Source organism: Pseudopodoces humilis, chromosome 15, assembly GCF_049639895.1.
Source record: "Pseudopodoces humilis isolate 2021_Gansu_Grassland_sample_001 chromosome 15, ASM4963989v1, whole genome shotgun sequence".
NCBI lineage: Eukaryota > Metazoa > Chordata > Aves > Passeriformes > Paridae > Pseudopodoces > Pseudopodoces humilis.
In genome coordinates this window covers 16,499,367-16,520,255 of record NC_142214.1, presented here as the reverse complement: position 1 = coordinate 16,520,255, position 20,889 = coordinate 16,499,367, and the positions used below count along the sequence as shown (strand labels likewise).

Here is a 20,889-nt window from a genome sequence, read left to right as displayed (position 1 = left end):
GAGAAGAAAGAATGATGGCTCCTTTCAGCAAGGCCATAGAAAGTCACATCTTCCTTCTTTCAGCCCCCAAAGGTAGCTCACTGGAGAAGTAGTTTAGCACATGCCATCACTTGCAGCTTTCTGTGATAAATTACAGCTGCTAGTGAGAGGCACCATGCCAGGAAAAGAAATGAAATGTTTGTCTACTGCTTTGATATGACAAAATTATCCACATACCAGCTGGATTTTTCAGATTTATCTTTGATTCTTGCAAATGCACTCACTACTGCTGAAGAGGAAGCTGCATAAAACAGAAGTTGTATCTTCTGAAGTCTACAAAACTTTAAAAGGGTTTAAAGCTAAGAGCAAAATGGTAAGAACCAAATTGCTCATCAGTCCTTGGTGTAATACAAACTGATACTGAAGAACTGTATTTTAAACCAGCTGATCAAACATGACAGGAAAAGGCAAGGGTTTCTCTTCAGGAGAGTCAAAATATTTCATCACTCTGCAATTACATAATAGCCAGCAGTCTGGAAAGGCATGCAGAGGGAAAGCATTCCCTTCTGCACAGTGGCTGAACCTCAGCACAGGAGTGCTGTGAACAGCCCAGCCACAGGAGCTGCACTTACATGAAACAAGCAGTGCAAGCACCAACACCAAACCCCAAACTGCTCCAGCAGAGAAAGGAATTGCTCTGGAGTGAGGAAGCCTGGCTTGCTGCTCTGCCCAGCTTCAAGTGCTCCTGCACTACAGCCAGTCTGCCCCTGGCACACGCCTCTGGAAATCTTAGTAAAGGTTTGCTTTACAATATCCTTACTCAGCCACAGGTTTTCAGTCTCCTTTAAAGCAAATTACAAATACCTATGGTATTCATACCAGAATTTAGTTTTCTTTCATTGCTGCCACTGGAACTTTAATTTAGATATTTAAAATCTTGTTATGATGGGCTTTGAGCAGAACTAAATTCCTTCTTCCCTATTATGTTACACACAGGGAAAGTGTGTAAAAATTTTACTGCCTTTTCTCCCAGGGAAAGGCAGTAACCAGACTCATCCTTATCTTATACTTGCTCAGGACTGAGGCAGCAGCAGAGTGATGCTGAACATCTTGAGCTCTGCTGTTTCACTAGGACAGCAACTTCTCCTTGGACTGCTCAGTAACATACAAGCCAGCTGAGCAACAGGCAGGTGAAGGAGGTAATAGACACACCTGGATGCAACTTCATGGTTTCTTCTCATGTTTCACACTTCAGAATTAAACAATGTACTTACCCAACAGCCGTGGCTCTAGTGAATGTCTGCCAGACTCTTTCCAGACACAAGCTACAAGAACAGATCCACCGTCCACAGGGCAACAGAAAAGCTAATTAGCACGCTCACTTGAGATTTTGCAACAGTGAGCTGTCCTGCCAAATGAGCCAGATGAAAAACATCACCAAACTCTTCACAATCAAGCTGATAACCACCATTAGATACCATATCATCTCAGCAAACCAGCTGCTGATGCTTTCAAAAGTAGAAAACAAATTAAGAAACAAAGAGCATTAGCTGCAGCCTCTCTTCCATACATCTTATCATCCCATTCCAGGTTAATTTAAAAGCCATCCAAAGTCAGGGCTAAACCAATCAAGGCTCCAGAGTGATTATTTCATCTTACCCTACTTAAAGACTACCTACAGGACCAAACACTAATTTAAGGTTCTTGCTTTGGTAACATTAGGCATCTCAAAATGTTTTCATCTTTCCTATGATTTCACAATTCTTCAAGGCACCTTCTTACACTTTTAGGCTGTAACACTTTCTCCCCCTTCTCCCTTTCCCACCTAAATTTATTTCTAAGCTTCCCCCCTCCACAGTCTCAACTCTAGAAACTCAGTGTGAGAACACAAGCCACAGAAGGCTCCTGTCCCTACAGATTCCCTTGTGTTACACCAGGTAAAGCACTACTGTTGCCATCAGTGAGTCCCCTCCTTCCTATTCCAGCACAGGAGTTCTGGGGATGTCCCCACCAGAGGAAACTGCAGCACAGAGCAGAGACACTCTGTACTCTGCACCTGAGAAAGGAATTGAGCTCCAGGTCCCAGCGACACACGGACAAGTCTTTCATCTCAACTCTCTGCAACCACAACAGACACATCCCAGGTATGTCAGCAGCTCTCCTCCTGCATTCTAAGCTGCTGAAGCTGAAGGTCATGTTCCACCACAAATAAAACTCGTTCTGTGAGAAGGAAAACTGTTAAAAAATTCTCAGGGGTTGAACACCCTCTTTACAGAGCTATGCAAGAACAACTTCCATGCCATAACCTGAAGCTTCATTAAATTCAATCCATGTGTAAAAATTTGTACTAAAAAAACAGAAGAGACAAGACACCAGATAAAAAAGGCTTAAAATCCACTTTAATAATGCATTCCTGTAACATTCCTCAGACAAACTCAAACTTTTTAGTGGGACAATTACAGTTTGTGTTCAAACATCTTACACTAAATGAAAAATCTTGTAGTACTTCTACACAAAAGACAGGCAAGGTTAGGATTATACAAACATTTTTTTCAGTTAAATCTTCAGCATGAGATACAGTATCTTTATCCAATAGATTGTACTTTACTACCAGTAAAAATAAAGAGATACAACACGTTATCAAAAAAATCCATCCAAACAAGAACCTCCCAGCCATTCAGGCTGCACGACTGTCAACTACTTCAAAGAAACAAATGGTCCAGGTAAAAAGAGTAACTAACAAGTTAGGAGGAAAAAAAAAAAAAAAAAGAAACAAAATCTCCCCCAATTTATTACATGACAGATCATTTGGAGCTATATAAATTTACAAAATCATGGGAGCTGCAAAGTACCCAAATGCTGCCCTAGTTCTCCAGAGACTCCCCTGTGCTCTTAAGCAACGTACATTACACTAAAAAAATGCCAAGACATACTGAAATTTTATCTAATTTAGTCTCATGATATCAGCTGCAAACAGGAAACCTGGAATGGTCAAGGCATTAGGGTCCTTGCAAGATTTTACCATTACTGAACCACAACAGCCTCCCAGAATCCACTTTTCACTTTGAAATTAGGAATGCACCACAAGAAATTTTCTAAAACCTTTACCAGTCAGAATGCACTCCCCTTGTCCTAGAGTGGCTTTACCAAAACAGGCCCTAATTAACTATCTTTAGAATGTCCCCCTCCCCCCCAAGTTGAACCCTGTGTGGCCTGCCAAGATTTCTTTCTTTGGGGCGTGTACAGGGGATAGCTTAATCCTGTTAGTATCTGCGACGCTTGTTAGGGCCAAAATCCCCCCCTGGATTTCCTCTGTTGAAGGCAGGTGGGTTCCCTCCCATCGCTCCAAGGCCTTCCATGGCTCCACCCTGGCCGAAGCGGTCTGGAGGTGGTGGTGGAGTCTTGGAACAAGGACAAGTGCAGAAGACACAGAAAACAAGGAAGAACAAAGGGCAGTTAAAAGCCATTTGAGTTGATCTGAATTCTACCAGGATTCCACAATTGCAGCTGACCTCGCTGCAAACCTTCACCCCCACCAAAAACATCCCCACAGTCCCAAAGCTGGGCTGACACGACCACTGCAGAACAAAGTCCCTTTCCCCACACAACCTGCACTCAGGCATACTGGGACTGTGTGCACCACTTCACAGACCAGGGCTGTGGAGCAGGTGAGCCATCTGAACTCACCTTCCCTTTCACTCCTGCCTTCATCTTTTCCCTTAATTTCCGTGTGTAGTGCACATTCCCTTAACGTCAGCTGCTTTGCTGTCCCTACCACTTAGGTACAAAAGCTTTTAGATAAATAAAAATGCTCTTTAAGATAAAAAAAAAATAAAAATCTGTGTCATAGCAGTCATGACACAGCAGGAACCATGTTTGCAAGAAAACTGTCTACTAGACCAGTTCATAAAAAAACACTGAAGGAAGATAAACTTTCAGTACTTTACTATGACTGCTGCTGTTTCTGCTGGTGACTGGAAGTGCTGATACTGTGGGAAGACCAATCCTCTGTGTGACAGAGAGGAATGAAAAATGCCACAAAAGACAGTCTATTGCAAAAGCCTTCAGTAGAGCTTAAAACTAAATCAAATGCAAAAATTTTAAAAAGTCAAATAAATAAGCAAGAACTCCACTGATTCTTTGCTCTTGACACCCTAAGCAAATTAGCTGAACTCATTCTGGCCTGAAAATAGGAGATAACTTTTCAGTACTGATGATGAACAGAACACTCCTGCAACCTTGGCTTTATGCTTGCAAGAATCTACTCTCAAAAAACTCTCAATTTAACAAAGTGCTTCTCATTAGGTCATTTAAAAACAACCATATATTATTGCTAAGATCTTTCTACAAGCATTTTAGCACTAGCTCTCTTTGAAGTAAATGAAGCAGTTATTAGACTTGGCTCAACCTCCTGAAAATTATCAGCTACTACCAAGGCAAGATTAACTTCTAAAGATTTCAGCAGGAGTGAAGCAATAGGTCTGGGTAGACAAAGAAGCTTCAACTTCAGCAGCTAGTGCTTAATACTGGAAACAGTATAATCTGCATTTTAAAGGCGTGCACAAAAAAGCAGATGGAGATACACTACCATTCCCATGGCTCCATCAGGGATCATAGCTCCAGGACCAGCAGCAGGAGGTGCAGGAGCTGGGACATTGGTACCACCCATAGCTCCTCTATTGTTCATGCCAATGGTACCTGGAAAAGAAAACTGAGGAATAGTACTGGTGCACACATACACACAGTGACTGGGGTCTGCTCATCACTCCAGGGCCACAAAACACTGTTCCATGGAGGGACAGAGTCACAGCCTATTAACCAGCTTTGCACTATCGTGTCAAGACCAACTGATCTTGCTTTACAGCATGTTGTGTTTCCTGTCACATGAATACTTCCTCTTACTACCCTGGGAAATTACTTTGACTGAGTTTCTAAGTAAGAAGCCAATAAAATGAGACCGCTGAATAAAAAAAAAAAAAGTGCAGATTTTGTAAGAGAGGAAATGAACATGCACAGGAACAAAGAATACTCTTACCTCCCATACCCATCTGTCCCATTCGCATGTCTGGTGGCTCCCTCTGGAAAGACAGACACTCATTTCAACTGATAACCATGCTTTAAAAAATGTAATTATACAAATTTGATGAGTTCTGAGGATTTACTACTGAACAATGTGTAGAAAAGTAATTCCCAGGCTCAATTTCAAAGGCAGGAGCAACCTTCACATGATAGCTGCTGAATGAACAGGTCTTATTTTAAGTATCTCATAAAAGACTGTTTTTCAGAATTATAACAAAACATCCAGCAGCAAAGCTGCACATGCAGACTTTAGCAAAGACATCTTGATGGAAAGATGTGCTGAGCACTAGTAACACATTAGATCAAATTAGTTTTGCTACTCCCTCAGCATCGCTAAGAAGCTTTTCCTGTTGAAAGGAATGCAAGCTCACATAAAGACACAGTACTGGGTCACTGGCATTAAAATACCATTTAGTGAGCTCAGTTCTCTTTTATTAATCAAGCATCAGAAGAAGCACATATCACAGATTTCTGTCACTGCAAAACCAGGAGCACCTCCTCACTTCAGCAAGGGCACTACTTTTTTCACAGTGGTAAGTGAAGACAACTTTCACTTCACCTGCAGTCCCATTATTTATCATATCAAGTCAGTATTATTTGTAGGAATCAGGATATCTACTGCACAAGGAGAATATTCCCACATTTGGCTCAGCCATGCTCTTGGCCCTTTGGTTTGACACATATTTAGCTATTTAGCCTAGGGGCCAAGTTTCACTAGTAAGCATTAAACACTTACCCCCAGCTGCATCAATGCCACTACACCACCTGAACAGCCCTACAGCTGCCTCCACAATAGAAAGTGGCTGGGACTGGAAACAAATTGTAAGGCATTTCTCTATAGAACCAGAGATACTGTTATTAAAATGCAGGTTACCACCAGGTTACACTACAAAAAAATACTTGACCAACTGACTGTGAAGTACAAGCATAAACCACGCCCACAGCAATGTCTCCAGTTGGGATCATTTTATCATGATTTAGACAGACTGCAAGCTAGGGATATTGCCAGTCATATAACAGGGTTCTGTTGCAGTGCTTCAGGACAGCGTGTGCTGCTGTTAGAATAGAATTAGTCAGCATACAATTTTCTGTACAGCAAGACAGCTACAGAGGGTCCTACATGAAGAGCAGTGTAACAGAACTGGGGGATTTATAGATTCCAGGCTAAGATGTATTAAGATTGGAGGGAGTCAATAAGGTAGAATGCACTACTGATGTTCAGTCCTCCAACCAAGCTGAAAATTCAAAGAAAGCTGTGCTGTGGAAAGGAAAAATCTACTGTGAGTGTACAGATGTAATGGAAATGTAGAAGCACTCGTACTGCATCAGCAAAATTCCCTTTAAAGCCTTCCTGCTGGCGTCTCATCATCTCTTCTTGCTGCCTTCTCATTTCCTCCTCACGGCGCCTGCGTTCCTCTTCTTGCCTGTAAACAAAGCCCAAGGATGCTCAGCACAACAAACACCAACCACCTGCATCACTGTGCTGCAGTGCTAACACTTCAAACTTTCAGTTTTGAGGAGCTCATTTAAAAAAAAACACTTGTGTGTGTGTGTGTCTCATGAGGAGCAGCTGAAGGAGCTGGAGGGGCTCAGCCTGGAGAAAAGGAGGTTCAAGGAGGACATTATCACTCTTTCTACAACTGCCTGACAAGAGGGTGAAGCCAGGTGGGAGTCAGTCTCTTCTCCCAGGTAACAAGTGACAGGACAAGAGAAAACAGCCCCAAGTTGCACCAGGGCAAATTTAGATTTGATACCAGGGAAAATTTCTTCACCAAAAGGGTTACTAAGCATCGGCATAGGCTGCCTAGAATGTGGTGGAGTCACTATCTCTGGAAGGGTTTAAAAGATGCACAGATGTGATGCTTAGGGACATGGTGGCTTGGCAGTGTTAGATTTACAGCTGAACTCACTGATCTTAGAAGTATTTTCCAACCCTATGTACACAGCAGCTTCCAAATGCATGCTGACTACGTGCAGTATCATGCATCAAGCTTGACACTTCTCAAACCCCTTCTATTACAAATAACCTGGTAATCTTCCTGGAACTTCTCAAAATGACCCCAAGACAAGGAAGTGCTACAATGGAGAGAGAAATCTCTGAGACTAAGTTACCCCTCAAATAAAACCAGAGATGTTGGAATGGGTTTTCCCAATCTGCAGCACTGAAGCTGCTAAATCACACCAGAGATTCTGGTTTTTCTACCTGCCTCATAAAGGAGCTTAACTGAGACACAGAAATGTGAACAAGCAAATACTAATCAATGGAAGAAACTCCTAACTCTTCCATCTTAAACCAAGTGTACACTCTTCCCTATGAACAAAAAAAGTCCAAAGTAACAGCCACACTTTAGGCAGTAATTAAACTGTCACAATGAAATATTAGGTGCAGTGAGGAGGTGCTTTATTCTGCTATGGATTCACAGCATTTCACAACCTGTCCCCTTACCTGAGTTCCAATTGTTTACGTTTTTGTACTTCTTGATTATGCAATTCCTCCATTCTCCTCAGCTCCTCCTGGCGTCTCATTAAATCTGTGTAAGACAGCAGTAAAAAACACAATCAGACTTATTTCCCATGCCACCTCTTAGGAATTGCTGAACTAGAACTGCAACACAGTAGAGAAAAAGGAAACAGACTCTTCACTAATAAAGTAGCATCTCTCCATGTTAGGTCAAACAAAATTCAGTGCCAGGTCCTGCCCTTGGTTCACAACGACCCCCTGCAGCTCCAGGCTGGAGCAGAGGGGCTGAAAAGTGTCTGGTGGGAAAGGCCCTGGGCTGGTCAACAGCAGCTGAACATCAGCCAGGTGTGCCCAGGTGGGCAAAAGGCCACTGGAACCTGGCCTGTCCCAGCCATGGTGTGGCCAGCAGGACCAGGACAGTGACTGTCCCCCTGACTGGGCACTGGTGAGGCCACTCCTCAAATCCTGTGTCCAGCTCTGGGCCCTCACCACAAGAAAGACACTGAGGGGCTGGAGCATGTCCAGCAAAGGGAACAGAGGTGAGAAGGGTCTGGAACACAAGTCAAATGAGGAGCAGCAGAGGGAGCTGGGGGGGGCTCAGCCTGGAGAAAAGGCTCAAGGAGGCTCTACTGCTCTACAAGTACCTGAAAGGAGGTTAATGGTTGGACTTGCTGATCTTTTGCACCTAAATGATTCTACAGTTCCATTTATTTGCTGCTACCATTCTTGGTTGCAAGACAAGCAATCACCACAGCTCCCCTTCAGTGGTCTCTAGCAAGTCTACTGAGCTACCCACTCCTAGATGGTGCAGGGCCCTGCTCCCATCCTGTATTTATCTGAGTGATACCTTGCCGCATAAGCATCACTTGGTGCTCATGGCGAGCTGCTTCCATTTCCATTTCCAGCTTCTCTCGAGCTTCCTTGATGTTGCGGTCTACTTGTTCCTGCTGCTGCTTCTCCATTTCTATCAAAGCCTTCCAACGCATGGCATATTCATATTCAAAGCTGCCAGGCTGTGCAAACCGAGGAGGCTGCTCACGCTCCCTGTCAAACAATGAAGAGCTGGTGAATGCTACAGGAGAGCAAGGAGGAACCAAGAAAACTGTGTGTCAAATGCAACAGCAGGTGCTTTTAACAGTTAACTGTGCCTGAGACACCCGTTTGTCTTCTCCTTAGGCACTATCTTATTCCTCCATGGAAGCTGTCCTTCTCCGTAACAATGACACTGCTTTCATCAGACACCAAGAGATTCTGGGTACTTTTCAAGGAAATATCCTTGAAAGCAACAGCCTTTGCTCCTGCTGCACATCTTATGGACAAATGCATTCCAGAAACAAACACTGCCCAAATGTGCATGTTATTTTAACTCTGCAGCTGTAGAACAGGATGCTTTAGGTTGCAATGCAAGATGTAACCAAAAGTATGTATTCTATTACCATCTGTTAAAACCAGGTGGGGCAGTGTTCTTTATCTCTTCCACCACTCATCCTCCCTCCAGGGGGATATCTTCTGTAAATGGACCATTGATTCTCACTGCATGACTGATAAAATGACATCATCCCATTGGGAGATGCTCCACCCAGGGGGAGGAGCCAAGCATTCCTACCTGGATATAATCTGGGGTTTGGAACACCACAGTCAGGCATTCTCCACTGGATTCCCAGAGGAAGACCAGATCCATCTACACCAACAATGAACCTTCAGAGGAAAACTACACCCTTCTACAGGATCAATGCTTCAACACAACGATGTCTGGCTCTCCAGGAGGACTGCAGCCACCATTTAATGGGACTGCTACCAACATCCAACAGGGTGTCGAGTTGTATTCTGACCCTGTCAGTGGCTTTTTTTGCACTACTGTATTCTTATTTTAATTTTCCTGGTAAAGAACTGTAATTCTTATTCTCATATCTTTGCCTAAAAGCCCCTTGATTTCAAAATTAGAATAATTTGAGAGGAGGGAGGGGTACTATTTTTCCATTTCAAGGGAGGCTCCTGCCTTCCTTAGCAGGCACCTGTCTTTTCAAACCAAGACAGATTTTGGGGCTCAAGGGCATCAAGAGAAAAAGGGTGAAAAAAGGAATAACAGTTCTTGAGTAATCTAATTTTTTGTGTACTGGATGTAGAAACCTCGTTAGGTGGCATCATGTGGTCTAGCTTACCCTGGGTTTGGGTGGCATGTGGTCATTGCTATATCTCTCCCATTTGCAGGCCCTTATCTAAACATGGGTCCTATAACTATGGCTACTGTGGCTGTTAGCCAATTTGCTTTCTGGGTTATTAAGGTGAGAAATTAATAGATTTTTAACTTCCTCTGGAAGGCAGGCACATGGATTCAGAGCTATCACACATTAACTGTATGTTTTTAGGGTTACTTTAATAATGGTACCTACTGAGAGGAAATGACACCAGGGGAAATTTCCTCCCAACCTTTCACCCAGCTCTTTGGGTCTACCCCACCAGTTTTCAAAGATTTCAAATCTTCTCTAAATGCTAATGATATCATACAGTGGCTGCTACTGCTGACATATCTGTTCTGTTTAGCATTCAGATAAGGGGAGATTGACTTGCATAACCACCCTGATATCTACCTTAGAGAACAGGGATGCTGCCCCAGAACCTGACCCTGCCCCACAGCCCACCTCAGAAATGAACCACCCAGCGTGGGTGGGCGTTCTGGTGAGGGAGTTGCATGAGATGGGCCAGATGCTGAAGGAGTACATTTCCCCAGCTGGTGGGAAACCCTCTCCCTGCCTCGAAGAGGGAGAGTCTGATGGTGCAGCAGTGGAACCCACAGATGTTACAACTGTCTAGGTTCCAACTAAAACTGCAAGGCCAGTCACAACCAGTAGCAGTCGACCCTGTTTCCCTTAGTGGAAACTAAGTAGTCTAAGATCAAACCAGTGCACCCAGTTAAAAATAAGTGGAAACAACGGTGCTCACAACCCGCAGGGGAGCCAGAGGATGAGATCATCACTGAGTCCCTGATGTATAAGAGTCTCTGTAATCTTCAAAAAGACATTGTGAGGTGGGGGGGTGAGGCTTATACAACCAGGTTACTTCAGGTCTGGGACCTTATGGGTACAGGTGTGCAACCGGATAGTGGTGAGGCAAGGAATCTGGGACCATTCACCCAGAAGCAGATCAAGTATTTGTAACGGAGCCAGGGCCCCTCTTCCTCTGGGAGTGGCTTTTACTGAGTCTAAGAAAGAGGTTTGTCCACAGAGAGAGAATGGAGGAACACCATCATAGAATGCGCTGGAAGACCCTTGAGGAAGGGATCCAACAGATGAGAGAAGTGGTGGTATTGGAGATCCTTTCTGAGGGGCGAATAGCATGATAATGACCCCGAAAAAACTCAGGTGCACCGGGCAGATGTTGTGGAATGTGGCAAATCTAGGGTCATCTCAACATATCACCTTCATTGCAACGATTAATGCCAAGGACAACTGGGAAACAGTGGGTTCTGTTGCTAAGAAGCTTAGAAATGACGAGAGTATGATCAATGGCCCGATGTCATGAGGCTCACGTCTCTGCTGTGATCAATGAGGGAGAAGGTGAGGAAGAACAGTTCCCATATGGCATCAGTGCAAGTCACAAGCCGCAAAGTCCGAGCCCAATGTCCCCCAGCTAGAGAGAGAGGGTACACCCCATGAGCTGACCTGTGGTTCTTTCTGTGCAGCCATGGGGAAGACATGGGAAAGTGGGATGGGAAACCCCCTTCTGCCCTGGCAGCACCTCTGTGTCAGCTCAAGAAGGGAAACACTAACCAAAGGAGTTCCACTAGAGCGAAGGTAGCCTCAGCCTCACATGACCAAGCTGCCAGGTATTGTAGGAGGGAGGTGAATCTATTGAATCCCCTTGAAGGAACCTCTAGTATGTGTGCCCAGGAAGGAAATGATAACCAGGCTTAGAGGGGCCCTGCCTCTAGCCAGGAAGAGGCACAGGAAAACCGGGTCTTTTGGACGGTGTGGATCCGATGGCCTGGCACATCAGAGCCACAAAAATACGAAGCTTTAGTTGATACTGGTGCACAGTGTACCCTAATGCCATCAGGACATGTGGGAGCAGAACCTGTTTCCATTGCTGGGGTGACAGGGGGATTGCAGCAATTGACTCTGTTGGAAGCCGAGGTGAGCCTGACTGGGAAGGAGTGGCAGAAACATCCCACTGTGACTGGCCCAGAGGCCCCGTGTATTCTGGGCATAGACTTCCTTCGGAATAGCTATTACAAAGACCCAAAGGGACTCAGGTGGGCTTTTGGAATAGCTGCTGTGGAGGCAGAGGACATTAAGCAATTGAACACCTTGCCTGGACTATCAGAGAACCCATCTGCAGTAGGACTCCTGAAGGTGGAAGAACAGCAAGTACCAATTGCCACCTCAACGGCACACAGCGAGCAGTACTGAATGGATCAAGATGCTGTAATCCCCATCTGTGAGGTGATCCGTTGATCTGGAGAGCCAAGGGGTGGCCAGTAAGGCCCATTCACCCTTCAACAGCCCCATCTGGCCTGTGCACAAGTCTGACAGAGAATGGAGACTGACTGTGGACTATCGTGCATTGAATGAAGTGACTCCACCTCTGAGCGCTGCCGTGCCAGACATGCTGGAGCTCCAGTACGAGCTGGAGTCCAAGGCAGCAAAGTGGTACGCCACTATTGACATTGCCAATGCATTTTTCTCCATTCCTCTGGCAGCAGAATGCAGGCCTCAATTTGCTTTCACCTGGAAGGGGCGTGCAGTACACCTAGAACCATCTGCCCCAGGGGTAGAAACACAGCCCCACCATCTGCCATAGACTGCAGGCTGCACTGGAAAAGGGTGAATCTCCAGAAAATCTGCAATACATCAATGACATCATTGTGTGAGAAAACACAACAACAGAAGTATTTTAGAAAGGAGAGAAGATCATCCAGTTTCTCCTAGAAGCTGGCTTCACCATCAAAAAGAGCAAAAACAAGTGACCTGCCTGAGAAATCCAGTTCCTGGGGGCAAAGTGGCAAGACGGATGGTGTCAGATTCCCACTGAGGTCGTCAATAAGATCACTGCAATGTCTCCACTGACCAGCAAGAAGGAAACACAAGCTTTCCTAGGCGCCATAGATTTTTGCAGGATGCACATTCCTGAGTACAGTAAGATCATGAGCCCTCTCTACCTGATTACCCGCAAAAAGAACAATTTCCACCGGGGCCCTGAACAGCAACAAGCCTTTGCCCATATCAAGCAGGAGACTGCTCATCCAGTAGCCCATGGCCCATTTAGGACAGGACCCAAGGTGAGGAATGTGCTCTACTCTTCAGCCAGAAACAATGGCTTATACTAGAGCCTTTGGCAGAAGGTGCCCTGAGGAGACTCATGGCTGACCACTGAGATTCTGGAGCTGAAGTTACAGAGGGTCTGAAGCCAACTACACTCCCACAGAGAAGGAAATCTTGGCCACCTATGAAGGAGTTCAAATCACCTCAGAGGTGACCGGCACAGAAGCACAACTCCTCCTGGCACCCTGACTACCAGTGCTGGGGTGGATATTTAAAGGAAAGGCTCCTGCTACCCACCATGCCACTGACACCACATAGAGCAAGTGTTCTTCAAGCAATATTCTGACTCAGTGTTTTATTTTGAACTATTGTATTTATTTTTTTTAATTTTCCTAGTAAAGAACTGTTATTCCTATTCCCATATCTTTGCCTAAAATCCCCTTGAGCTCAAAATTATAATAATTTGGATGGGTGGGAGAGGGGTTGCATTTTTTCCATTTCAACTGAGGCTCCTGCCTTCCTTAGCAAACACCTGTCTTTTCAAACTAAGACACAGTACTATTTACTAATTCCACCTCCTAAAGCTCTCATCTTCCTTACTTGGAAAACTCATGAGCTCAAATGGTTTGCTAATGCCAACTACTCAGATCACAGGATTCCTACCTATACTGGGAAGCCTTCTAAGACTCTGGTCTCATACCTGGATAGCTCTACAATCTCCTAATGCTAGTCACATAATTCCTTAAATTTCTGTTGTGGGTTCAAGTGTTTCCTACGTAGACTTTCTGCAATACTTCTCAGGGAATCTTATGTCATCTGTGTTATCTCAAATTTACCCAATTTTTTATTCCAACAACTGAAATGGACTTATACAAAGTATGCAAAGGCTGCCAGTCTTATCCAACAGTGTGGATTCCAAGTCACTGTTTTCTTTCAGCCAATCATGGCAAGAGAACAGTGAATGCAATTCTCCTTCCCAAGTCAGGTCACATTTATGGAAAAAAAGGAGGACCTGATGAGCCACCTTTTCAAGACTGAGGCACTAGCCCACAGGCACTCTTGTCTCCTGTTGCATATCAGGCACATACTTGTGATATTGCTGGTTTTTGATGACTAGTTTCTCTGGTAGACCCTCCTCATCATCATACTGATCCATGGGCTCCACAGTGACAGGGCGAGGGAATCTGTAGAGAAAAAGCGAGGTGCTTTCAAGAAAATTCAATAACAAGCTTGCAGTGATGGAAAGCACAACTTACATTGCTTCTAGCACTGCTCAAAGAAACTCAGAGCAGCTGGGGATCTCAACCAAAGTGAAATCAGAAATCACTTTGAACGCTCTTTTTTTTTTTTTCTATAGCAGGAGTGTAACTGTTAATCAAAATTCTTGTTTAATCCAAACCAGAACTGTACTGAAAGAATAATATTTGTAGTTACTTGATTCAAATTAACAGCTTAACTAGAATCCTGACATGCTCCAGCAGGATCTATGCAGCGTGAAGTCTTGTCTCTAGAGTGGCACAAGTCCATCTGTGCCTTTTTATGGCTGTCTAAAGCATAGTCACTACACCACTCCTCACTGGAGGCTGCAGGCTGTACCATCCAGTCATACCCTCCTGGTGAGGCCACCATGTGCTACTGTTGCTTGGCAACAGTGCTCTAGGAAGGTCCACTGGGCCCCTGTCTGAATTTCCACCCCCATGGGAATCCACTGGTGCACTTCACAACAGACACTGCAGATGTGTGTTTCTGTCTTCCTGGCTTCCGCATTCAGAAGCAAGTATTGACCTGGTCTCTGAATCAGCTCTCCACCACAGCACTGGCACTGCTCATCCCCAGCACAAAGCAGCACCCCAGCTTCCCATGAGCACCTCAGTCCCATGTGCCAGGGCTGGGGAAACAAAGAGAGATGATCCTGTTGTGCCAAGCAGCAATGGGTATCCAGCCTCCAGCAGGAAGGGAGGATATGGAAGGCTAAAATCCCTTTCCTCAGCTGATGATCCATAATACAGCTTTTCACTCTGATGTGACATATTCCATTATTAAAAATCTTATTTTCTAACATGAACCACTTTCAAACAGTTTATCTAGCTTTCCTGTCTTGAACTAGGACAAACCAGAACAAGTTTAATCAAAACCAAACCATAATTAGAAAGAAACAGACTCGTTTGTTGTCTTAAATATCAGAACCTAGTATACTGATAGCTATAAAGAGACTGAATGTTAACCTTAGTTATGCACTGATAGTGATTAGTTTTGCATAATCACTTTTAAAAATCTGTTTTCATGGTTATTTCAGGTATAGACTTCTGAATCAGCAAAAACTCCCTAACAGTAATCCTCCTGTAGAGCAGTACGCACTATGCTGGTTATCCTCAAGGAGTGTCAAGGAGAAAAAGAGGTATTAAAAATGAAATAAGCAAAACCTGTTTTTTGAAACTGAATGTGCTTGTGTACAGTTGTGCTACTGCTGATCCACAGGAGGTGAGAAGCATAAAACTTAAAAAACTACTTTAAAAATGAGCAATATAGCCCCGTTTCAGGAAGTGTTCTAGTCACAAATTCTAGAAATGTAATACAAAATAGAGTAATTTTTTCCAAGAGATCAGAAATGGCTCCCTCTTAACAGGGCAACAAACTGCTTTGTGGAATGCAACTGGAATAGGTCATTTGCCTGAGCAAGTTCACATAATTATAAAAGAACGTGCTTTTCTGCCTTATTACACTTAAGCACAGATAAAACAGTTTATAATGGTGAAAACTCCAAACAATCCAATCTATCTGAGCAGCCTCTCCAACAGATCCCATGCCCATAGTGGCATTCCACCACAGCAGCGCAGGCTACAAGTGGAATCCCATCCCAAGACTCTCTCCTTTAGTGACCCAGAGTGTACAATTAAAATACCTGCAGTTCGTTTCCAGACAAGTTATACAGATGGTCTCTGAAATAGCTTCTGCTCTTAAAGGCTGCTTTAATTGCCCTAAGGTTGTTTTATGGAGATAGTTTATGTAGAAGTTTTACGCACTTACCCCACTAGCAGCTTCCCAGAAGAAAGTGTTCAGAACTGAGCTTCAGCACAGACTGTCTCTTGTTGGAACAAAGCTGAATAAATTTTCCCCAGGCCAATTCCCTACCACCTCACGCTCCATCTGTCCCACTGTGGCGTTAAGAACCAACATTCACCAGCCAATGCCACCCAACCTGCACATGCCAGCAGAGCACCTCTCTCCATCCACACTTACGTAGTTAGCAGGAAAGACCCATCACTACATCTATCCAGCGCTTTCCTAGCAGCAGGCTTCCCTGAGAACTCCACAATGCCTTTCCCAGAGGATCGTCCTCTGTCATCCACAATAACCACAGCCCTCTCCACCTGGCCAAACACTGAGAAGGCTTCCTCCAGGAGCTCATTGGACACAAACTGAGGCAGATTCCTGACTGTCAGCGAGGCGCTGTGGCAGGCAAAGCGCACTCGGAGCTGCTTCCCGCGGAGAGGCATGTTGTCCAGTTCCACCTTGGCAATCTCTGCCAGAGTGCGAGTTTCCTGCAGACAGAAACAGCCATCATTAAAACTCCCACTAAGGCACGGGATTAAACACAAGCTTATTTCTCTGTAAAAAGTATTTCTGAGAGAAATAAATGATTCTCCCACAGCTTGCTAAGAAGCGTGCCAAAAAACCACAGCTATTCCTTATCATGAATGACTGAACAGCCAAAGTTTGGGGGTGGGGAGGGTGAGAAATATAGAACAAATACCCTAAGTTTAGTCCAACAGCTAGTACAAACTAAGCAAACAATGAAATTGTCATCATCATACGTAATTATATTAAGGCTACAAAGCACCTTCTTTTAAAAACCATACATTTAAAAAACAAGATTCATCAATTAACCAAGTCTGATAAGGAAATGCTGATAATATGACAATCCATGAAAAACCTTCTATGCCTCTTTCACACCTTTCCAATAATTTAAGTCACTACCAAGCAGCTACACTACATGAAAATGGCCCAGGCATGGGTGTGGGAACCTCACCCACTCACTTCAGGGCTTTCAGAAAGGTGGTGCATGAGCCACAGAAATCTGAGAACCACCCTATGGCGGTAGCTACTTCCCTTCCAGACACACTTCAATGTGATCATCTAGAGATCCCCTACCTCAAGAACATTAATCACACCAGAAATACTGCAAGACAAACTATGCCCATCAGAATTCCATATTCCAGAAATACAGAAGTTCACTTTATCTATAATAACATCACATTCATGTGGGGTTTTTTCTGCTTTCTACAAGCTGATTTCAGAATAAATTTATCAGATCTCTCATAACTCCTGCCACAAGCTGCCTAAACTCATGTTTCTTTGCATAACAAGCTCTAGACAAACTACTTCAAAGCTAATCCCATATTCCAGGTTACTAAGATCATCAGCAGGTTTAATCAGCAAGACATCTGAACATCTACTACTTTCAATTAGCAATATTGCTCCAGTGTGAGCCATCACCACAAAAACTCCCCCAAGATGCCAAGTCACTCACCAGCCTGATAAAACCAAAGCCTTTGTCCTTGTGTATGAAGACTTCCCCTGCCTTGCCATACTTCTCAAACAACTTTCTCATCTCTTCCTCTGTAATATCTGGGGGCAGATTCCCCACAAAGAGGCGGCTTCTTTGGGTGAAGGTCTTTTCACCGGGTTTCCGGAAATTCTTCAGGTCAATAGTCAGGCCTTCATCTGAGGGGAATAAGGTACACAGCTGCTCTACAGTTGGGGGGATAAATTTTATTAGGTTTCATCACAGTGACCACAGAGACACAGGATAATACAGGTAACCCGTTCATTTTGGTCCTACACCTCTCCAGCCATCTCTCCAGCAACAGGGGGATTTTATTTCAAAATGGCCCCGTAATTTTTTTTTAAGAAAACTGAACCTCAGTGCTCATTAACACCAGTGAATGACAGTCTAGAACTGAAGAAAACAACACACTGCAGCTTGAAATAACATGAGATGTTTCACTCAAACTTTTTGAGATCTGGTCAAGATAACTGGCCCACAAAAAAAAAATCAACTGTAGTCACAACACAGGATTTTGCTATTACAACACAAATAATTACAGAAAAGCCATGGTTTAGTCAGAAAACAGATTTTCACTCAAAAACACACCAAAACAATTCCAGATATCTAGAAAAATATGAAAATAAGAAGAGATTTTTTTTTTCAGCCAGATAACATGTCAGATAGCTGTCATTCTATGAGATGGGTTCCAGAGTATGGGTTTCCAAGCTGAAGAGAAGGCTGAAATAGTGGGGAAAAATACCAACCCCAAAATAAAAAAATAATAAAAAAAACCGCCACCCCAAAAATCAGCCGTATAGGTGAGACCTCAGAAAAATTACAAGTTTAATTAAAAAAAAATAAATACGTACTAAGTAAGTTATCTTAGAAGGGATTTTTAAAGTTGGAAAATACCTTGGAGATCAAGCCCAAGGTAAAAATATTTCCTGAGCTATCCAACAGAAATAAACACAAACAGTGACATTCTCAAATTCCTACAGGCATATACAATCTTTAACCCTTAATTCAGCAAGAGTCCAGCATGATCCTGAAAGCTCTGTTATATGCCGGACACAAGGATGGATTTAGCATCACTTTATCATCCTGCGCCCTGTTTTCTTAAACACATGAAAATTCATCACACAGGGCACAGAAAGCAAATCCTTTGCTTTGCAGAGGACACAAGTCATGGTCACACACGTGAAGTAAACTGTGAACATAAATGACTTGATTCTAGCTACAAAGCAGGGCACTAAATGAGAAAGACTGTCCATGCAAAGACAAATTCAAGACACTGGAAGGATAACCTTTTGATAGGAGTAAGCACACCTCCATGGCTAACACTAAATAACCACACTGAGAGTGTGCCCAGAGAAGAGCAGTGGGAGTAAATTATTTACTTCACACAGCAAAGGTGAAGGAGTGAAATATTTTGCCTTGTTCACAGCGTTACCACGAGTATTTGGGGATCAATTACAAAGCCTGTGGATACAACAGGAAGTACTTGGAACAGAGTTACACTCAGCGGTGCACAGAGTACCACTCTGTTCCCCCTCAGGAGATCCATGCAAAGGAGTGAGACACAGTCACTCCTACAAACCGATCCCTGTGGGAATTCCCCAGTACAGCTGTACTGTTATTGTTTTCAACCTGACTGGAAACTGCTGCTCTGCCACCCTTGTCTGTTATTGTCTGGGAACTGATAAAGAGTCTGTTCAACTCGTCCACTTAACAACAACGTGCAGGGTTTTTACCAAGCCAATATCTTTGATACAAAAAACCCCACTCGGAGGAATCACACAAACTGCACAGGTGACTTCTACACGTTTCTGTTTTCAAAAGCCAAAGTGCCCAAACTTTAAAAAAAAAAGAAAAATCCACATCTAATAAAACTAAAGCAACTTCCCCCAGCCCCCCCACCCCGCCAAATGTTAACGGGGATGTCTCGCCACCATACTTCTAAACTATCAGGTTAGATCAGTTCTGGCCCCTGAAGCCATTAACACATTCTGTCCCAGTTCACAAGCACCGCTCTGGAGCGCCAGTCCACACTGACCAGGAAAACCCGGAAACCCGCTGGAGCGGAACGGCTTTCATCAATGTCAACTGCCATTAAATACTAAGTAAAGCTGGATATCTCCTAATTCCTCATTGAAAAAAAAATTTAGCCTTAAGGGGTGCCTGCAGATCGCTGTAACAATGTTCTCACTACAACATAATCTTCAACGAGAGCAAACTTACTTCTGTATAATTTAGTAATTGCTCTCGCAGCCGAGATTCTTAAGTTTCTAGTTTCCTAAGAAAACCTGTATTGAGAAGCCATGTGATATGCCCGGGGAAAAAACAAGAACCAGACAATGAAAGACAGAGCTTGTTATATTCGCAACGCTTACACACTGTCAAGAACACACTGACTTCCGAACGGTAAGTGTTTTTTTTCCTGAGATTTTGAGACAAAGACAGAACCTCTATATCGCTGCCCTGGTTTTTGGAACGCAAAAAACTTACGAACACAAAAAAACTTACGAACAAACGCAACACAAGTCGCGTTTACCTTCGAGTGGACTGAGCAAAACCAAAATAAAACGCACAAATACAACCCAGGCGCAATTAAAACCGTGCTTTCCAACATGGGAAAAGAACTGATATAGCAGGAGATGCTGCAGCCTACTTGGGAATCTAAGGATTTATTGTTTTAACTTGGAAAACTGGGTTCCTTTTGTTCCTGCCGAGACCTGTTGCACTCCCGAGGGCCGCAGCTAACCCGAGGTTTCCCGCTGCACCGAAGCGGTCGCTCAGCGCCTACCCAGAGCGGGGCCGGGCGGGCCCCCGCGGCGGGCCCGGGACTCACTCTGGCTGTTGGCCTGCTGCCCGTTCGCGGGGATGGACGGCGGCGGGTGCTGCTGGTGCTGCTTGCGCGGAGCGTGGTTCTGCTTCTCCATGTTGAACCCCTTGTTGCCCTGCATCTTCCCCACCTAGAAGCAACACACGCACGGTCGGGAAGCGGCCCGGAGCTCGGGCCCCGGTGACTCCAGCCGGCCCCGCGTGCAGGGGCGGGGCGGGCCGCGCAGGCCGCGCCGGGCCCCGGCGGCGACGGAGCAGGGCCGAGCCGCGACCCTACCGCCCCCGCGACCTCACCTGGCGGCAACACCGGACGGGGACACGGACACCGGGACAGACACTGGCCCCGGACACAGACACCGGGACGGACACGGACACCGGGACCGCGGCGGCCGAGAGGAGAGCGCGCGGCCGGAACTCGCGCAGCCTAACACGGCGCCCCTCTCCCTGAGCTCCTATTGGCCACCCCGCGCCCGCCACCGCGCCGCTAACTGGCCAAGCCCGTCGTCAATCACAGCGGCTGCCGTGGAGGGGCGGGACCAACTGGCTGTATGCGGATCCCATTGGCCACCGGAGCGGCGGAGCGCGCTGCCAATCACGGCGGTGGGCACCAAGCTTGGGTGAGAGGCGAACGGGGGACAAAGGGAGCGCCGAGAGCCGCCCCGCGCGCGGCGCGCAGGCGCGGTGCGAGCGCGCGGGGGCCGCGCGCTTTTAAAGGGCCA

The 20,889-nt window shown here is 45.0% G+C and overlaps 1 protein-coding gene across 4 annotated transcripts; it reads right to left on the bottom strand.

Annotated features, from left to right (window-relative positions):
- Positions 1 to 2,358: 2,358 nt before the first annotated feature.
- On the bottom strand, positions 2,359 to 20,657 carry NONO (non-POU domain containing octamer binding). Of its 4 annotated transcripts, none has more exons than XM_088062489.1 (11): positions 20,465 to 20,657; positions 20,178 to 20,301; positions 17,312 to 17,532; positions 16,021 to 16,322; positions 13,869 to 13,964; positions 8,367 to 8,563; positions 7,505 to 7,589; positions 6,380 to 6,482; positions 5,015 to 5,057; positions 4,568 to 4,677; positions 2,359 to 3,380 (listed from the first exon to the last, which is right to left on the bottom strand). In XM_088062489.1, the coding sequence occupies exons 2-11, from the start codon at positions 20,290 to 20,292 to the stop codon at positions 3,243 to 3,245; spliced, it is 1,410 nt and encodes a 469-aa protein (XP_087918615.1). In that variant the 5' UTR covers positions 20,293 to 20,301; positions 20,465 to 20,657; the 3' UTR covers positions 2,359 to 3,242. The 4 variants fall into 4 exon arrangements, with proteins under 4 accessions (XP_087918615.1, XP_005527505.1, XP_014111963.1 ...); XM_005527448.2 differs by having other exon boundaries at positions 17,312 to 17,505; positions 20,133 to 20,301; positions 20,465 to 20,656; XM_014256488.2 differs by having other exon boundaries at positions 17,312 to 17,505; positions 20,465 to 20,649.
- Positions 20,658 to 20,889: the final 232 nt, after the last annotated feature.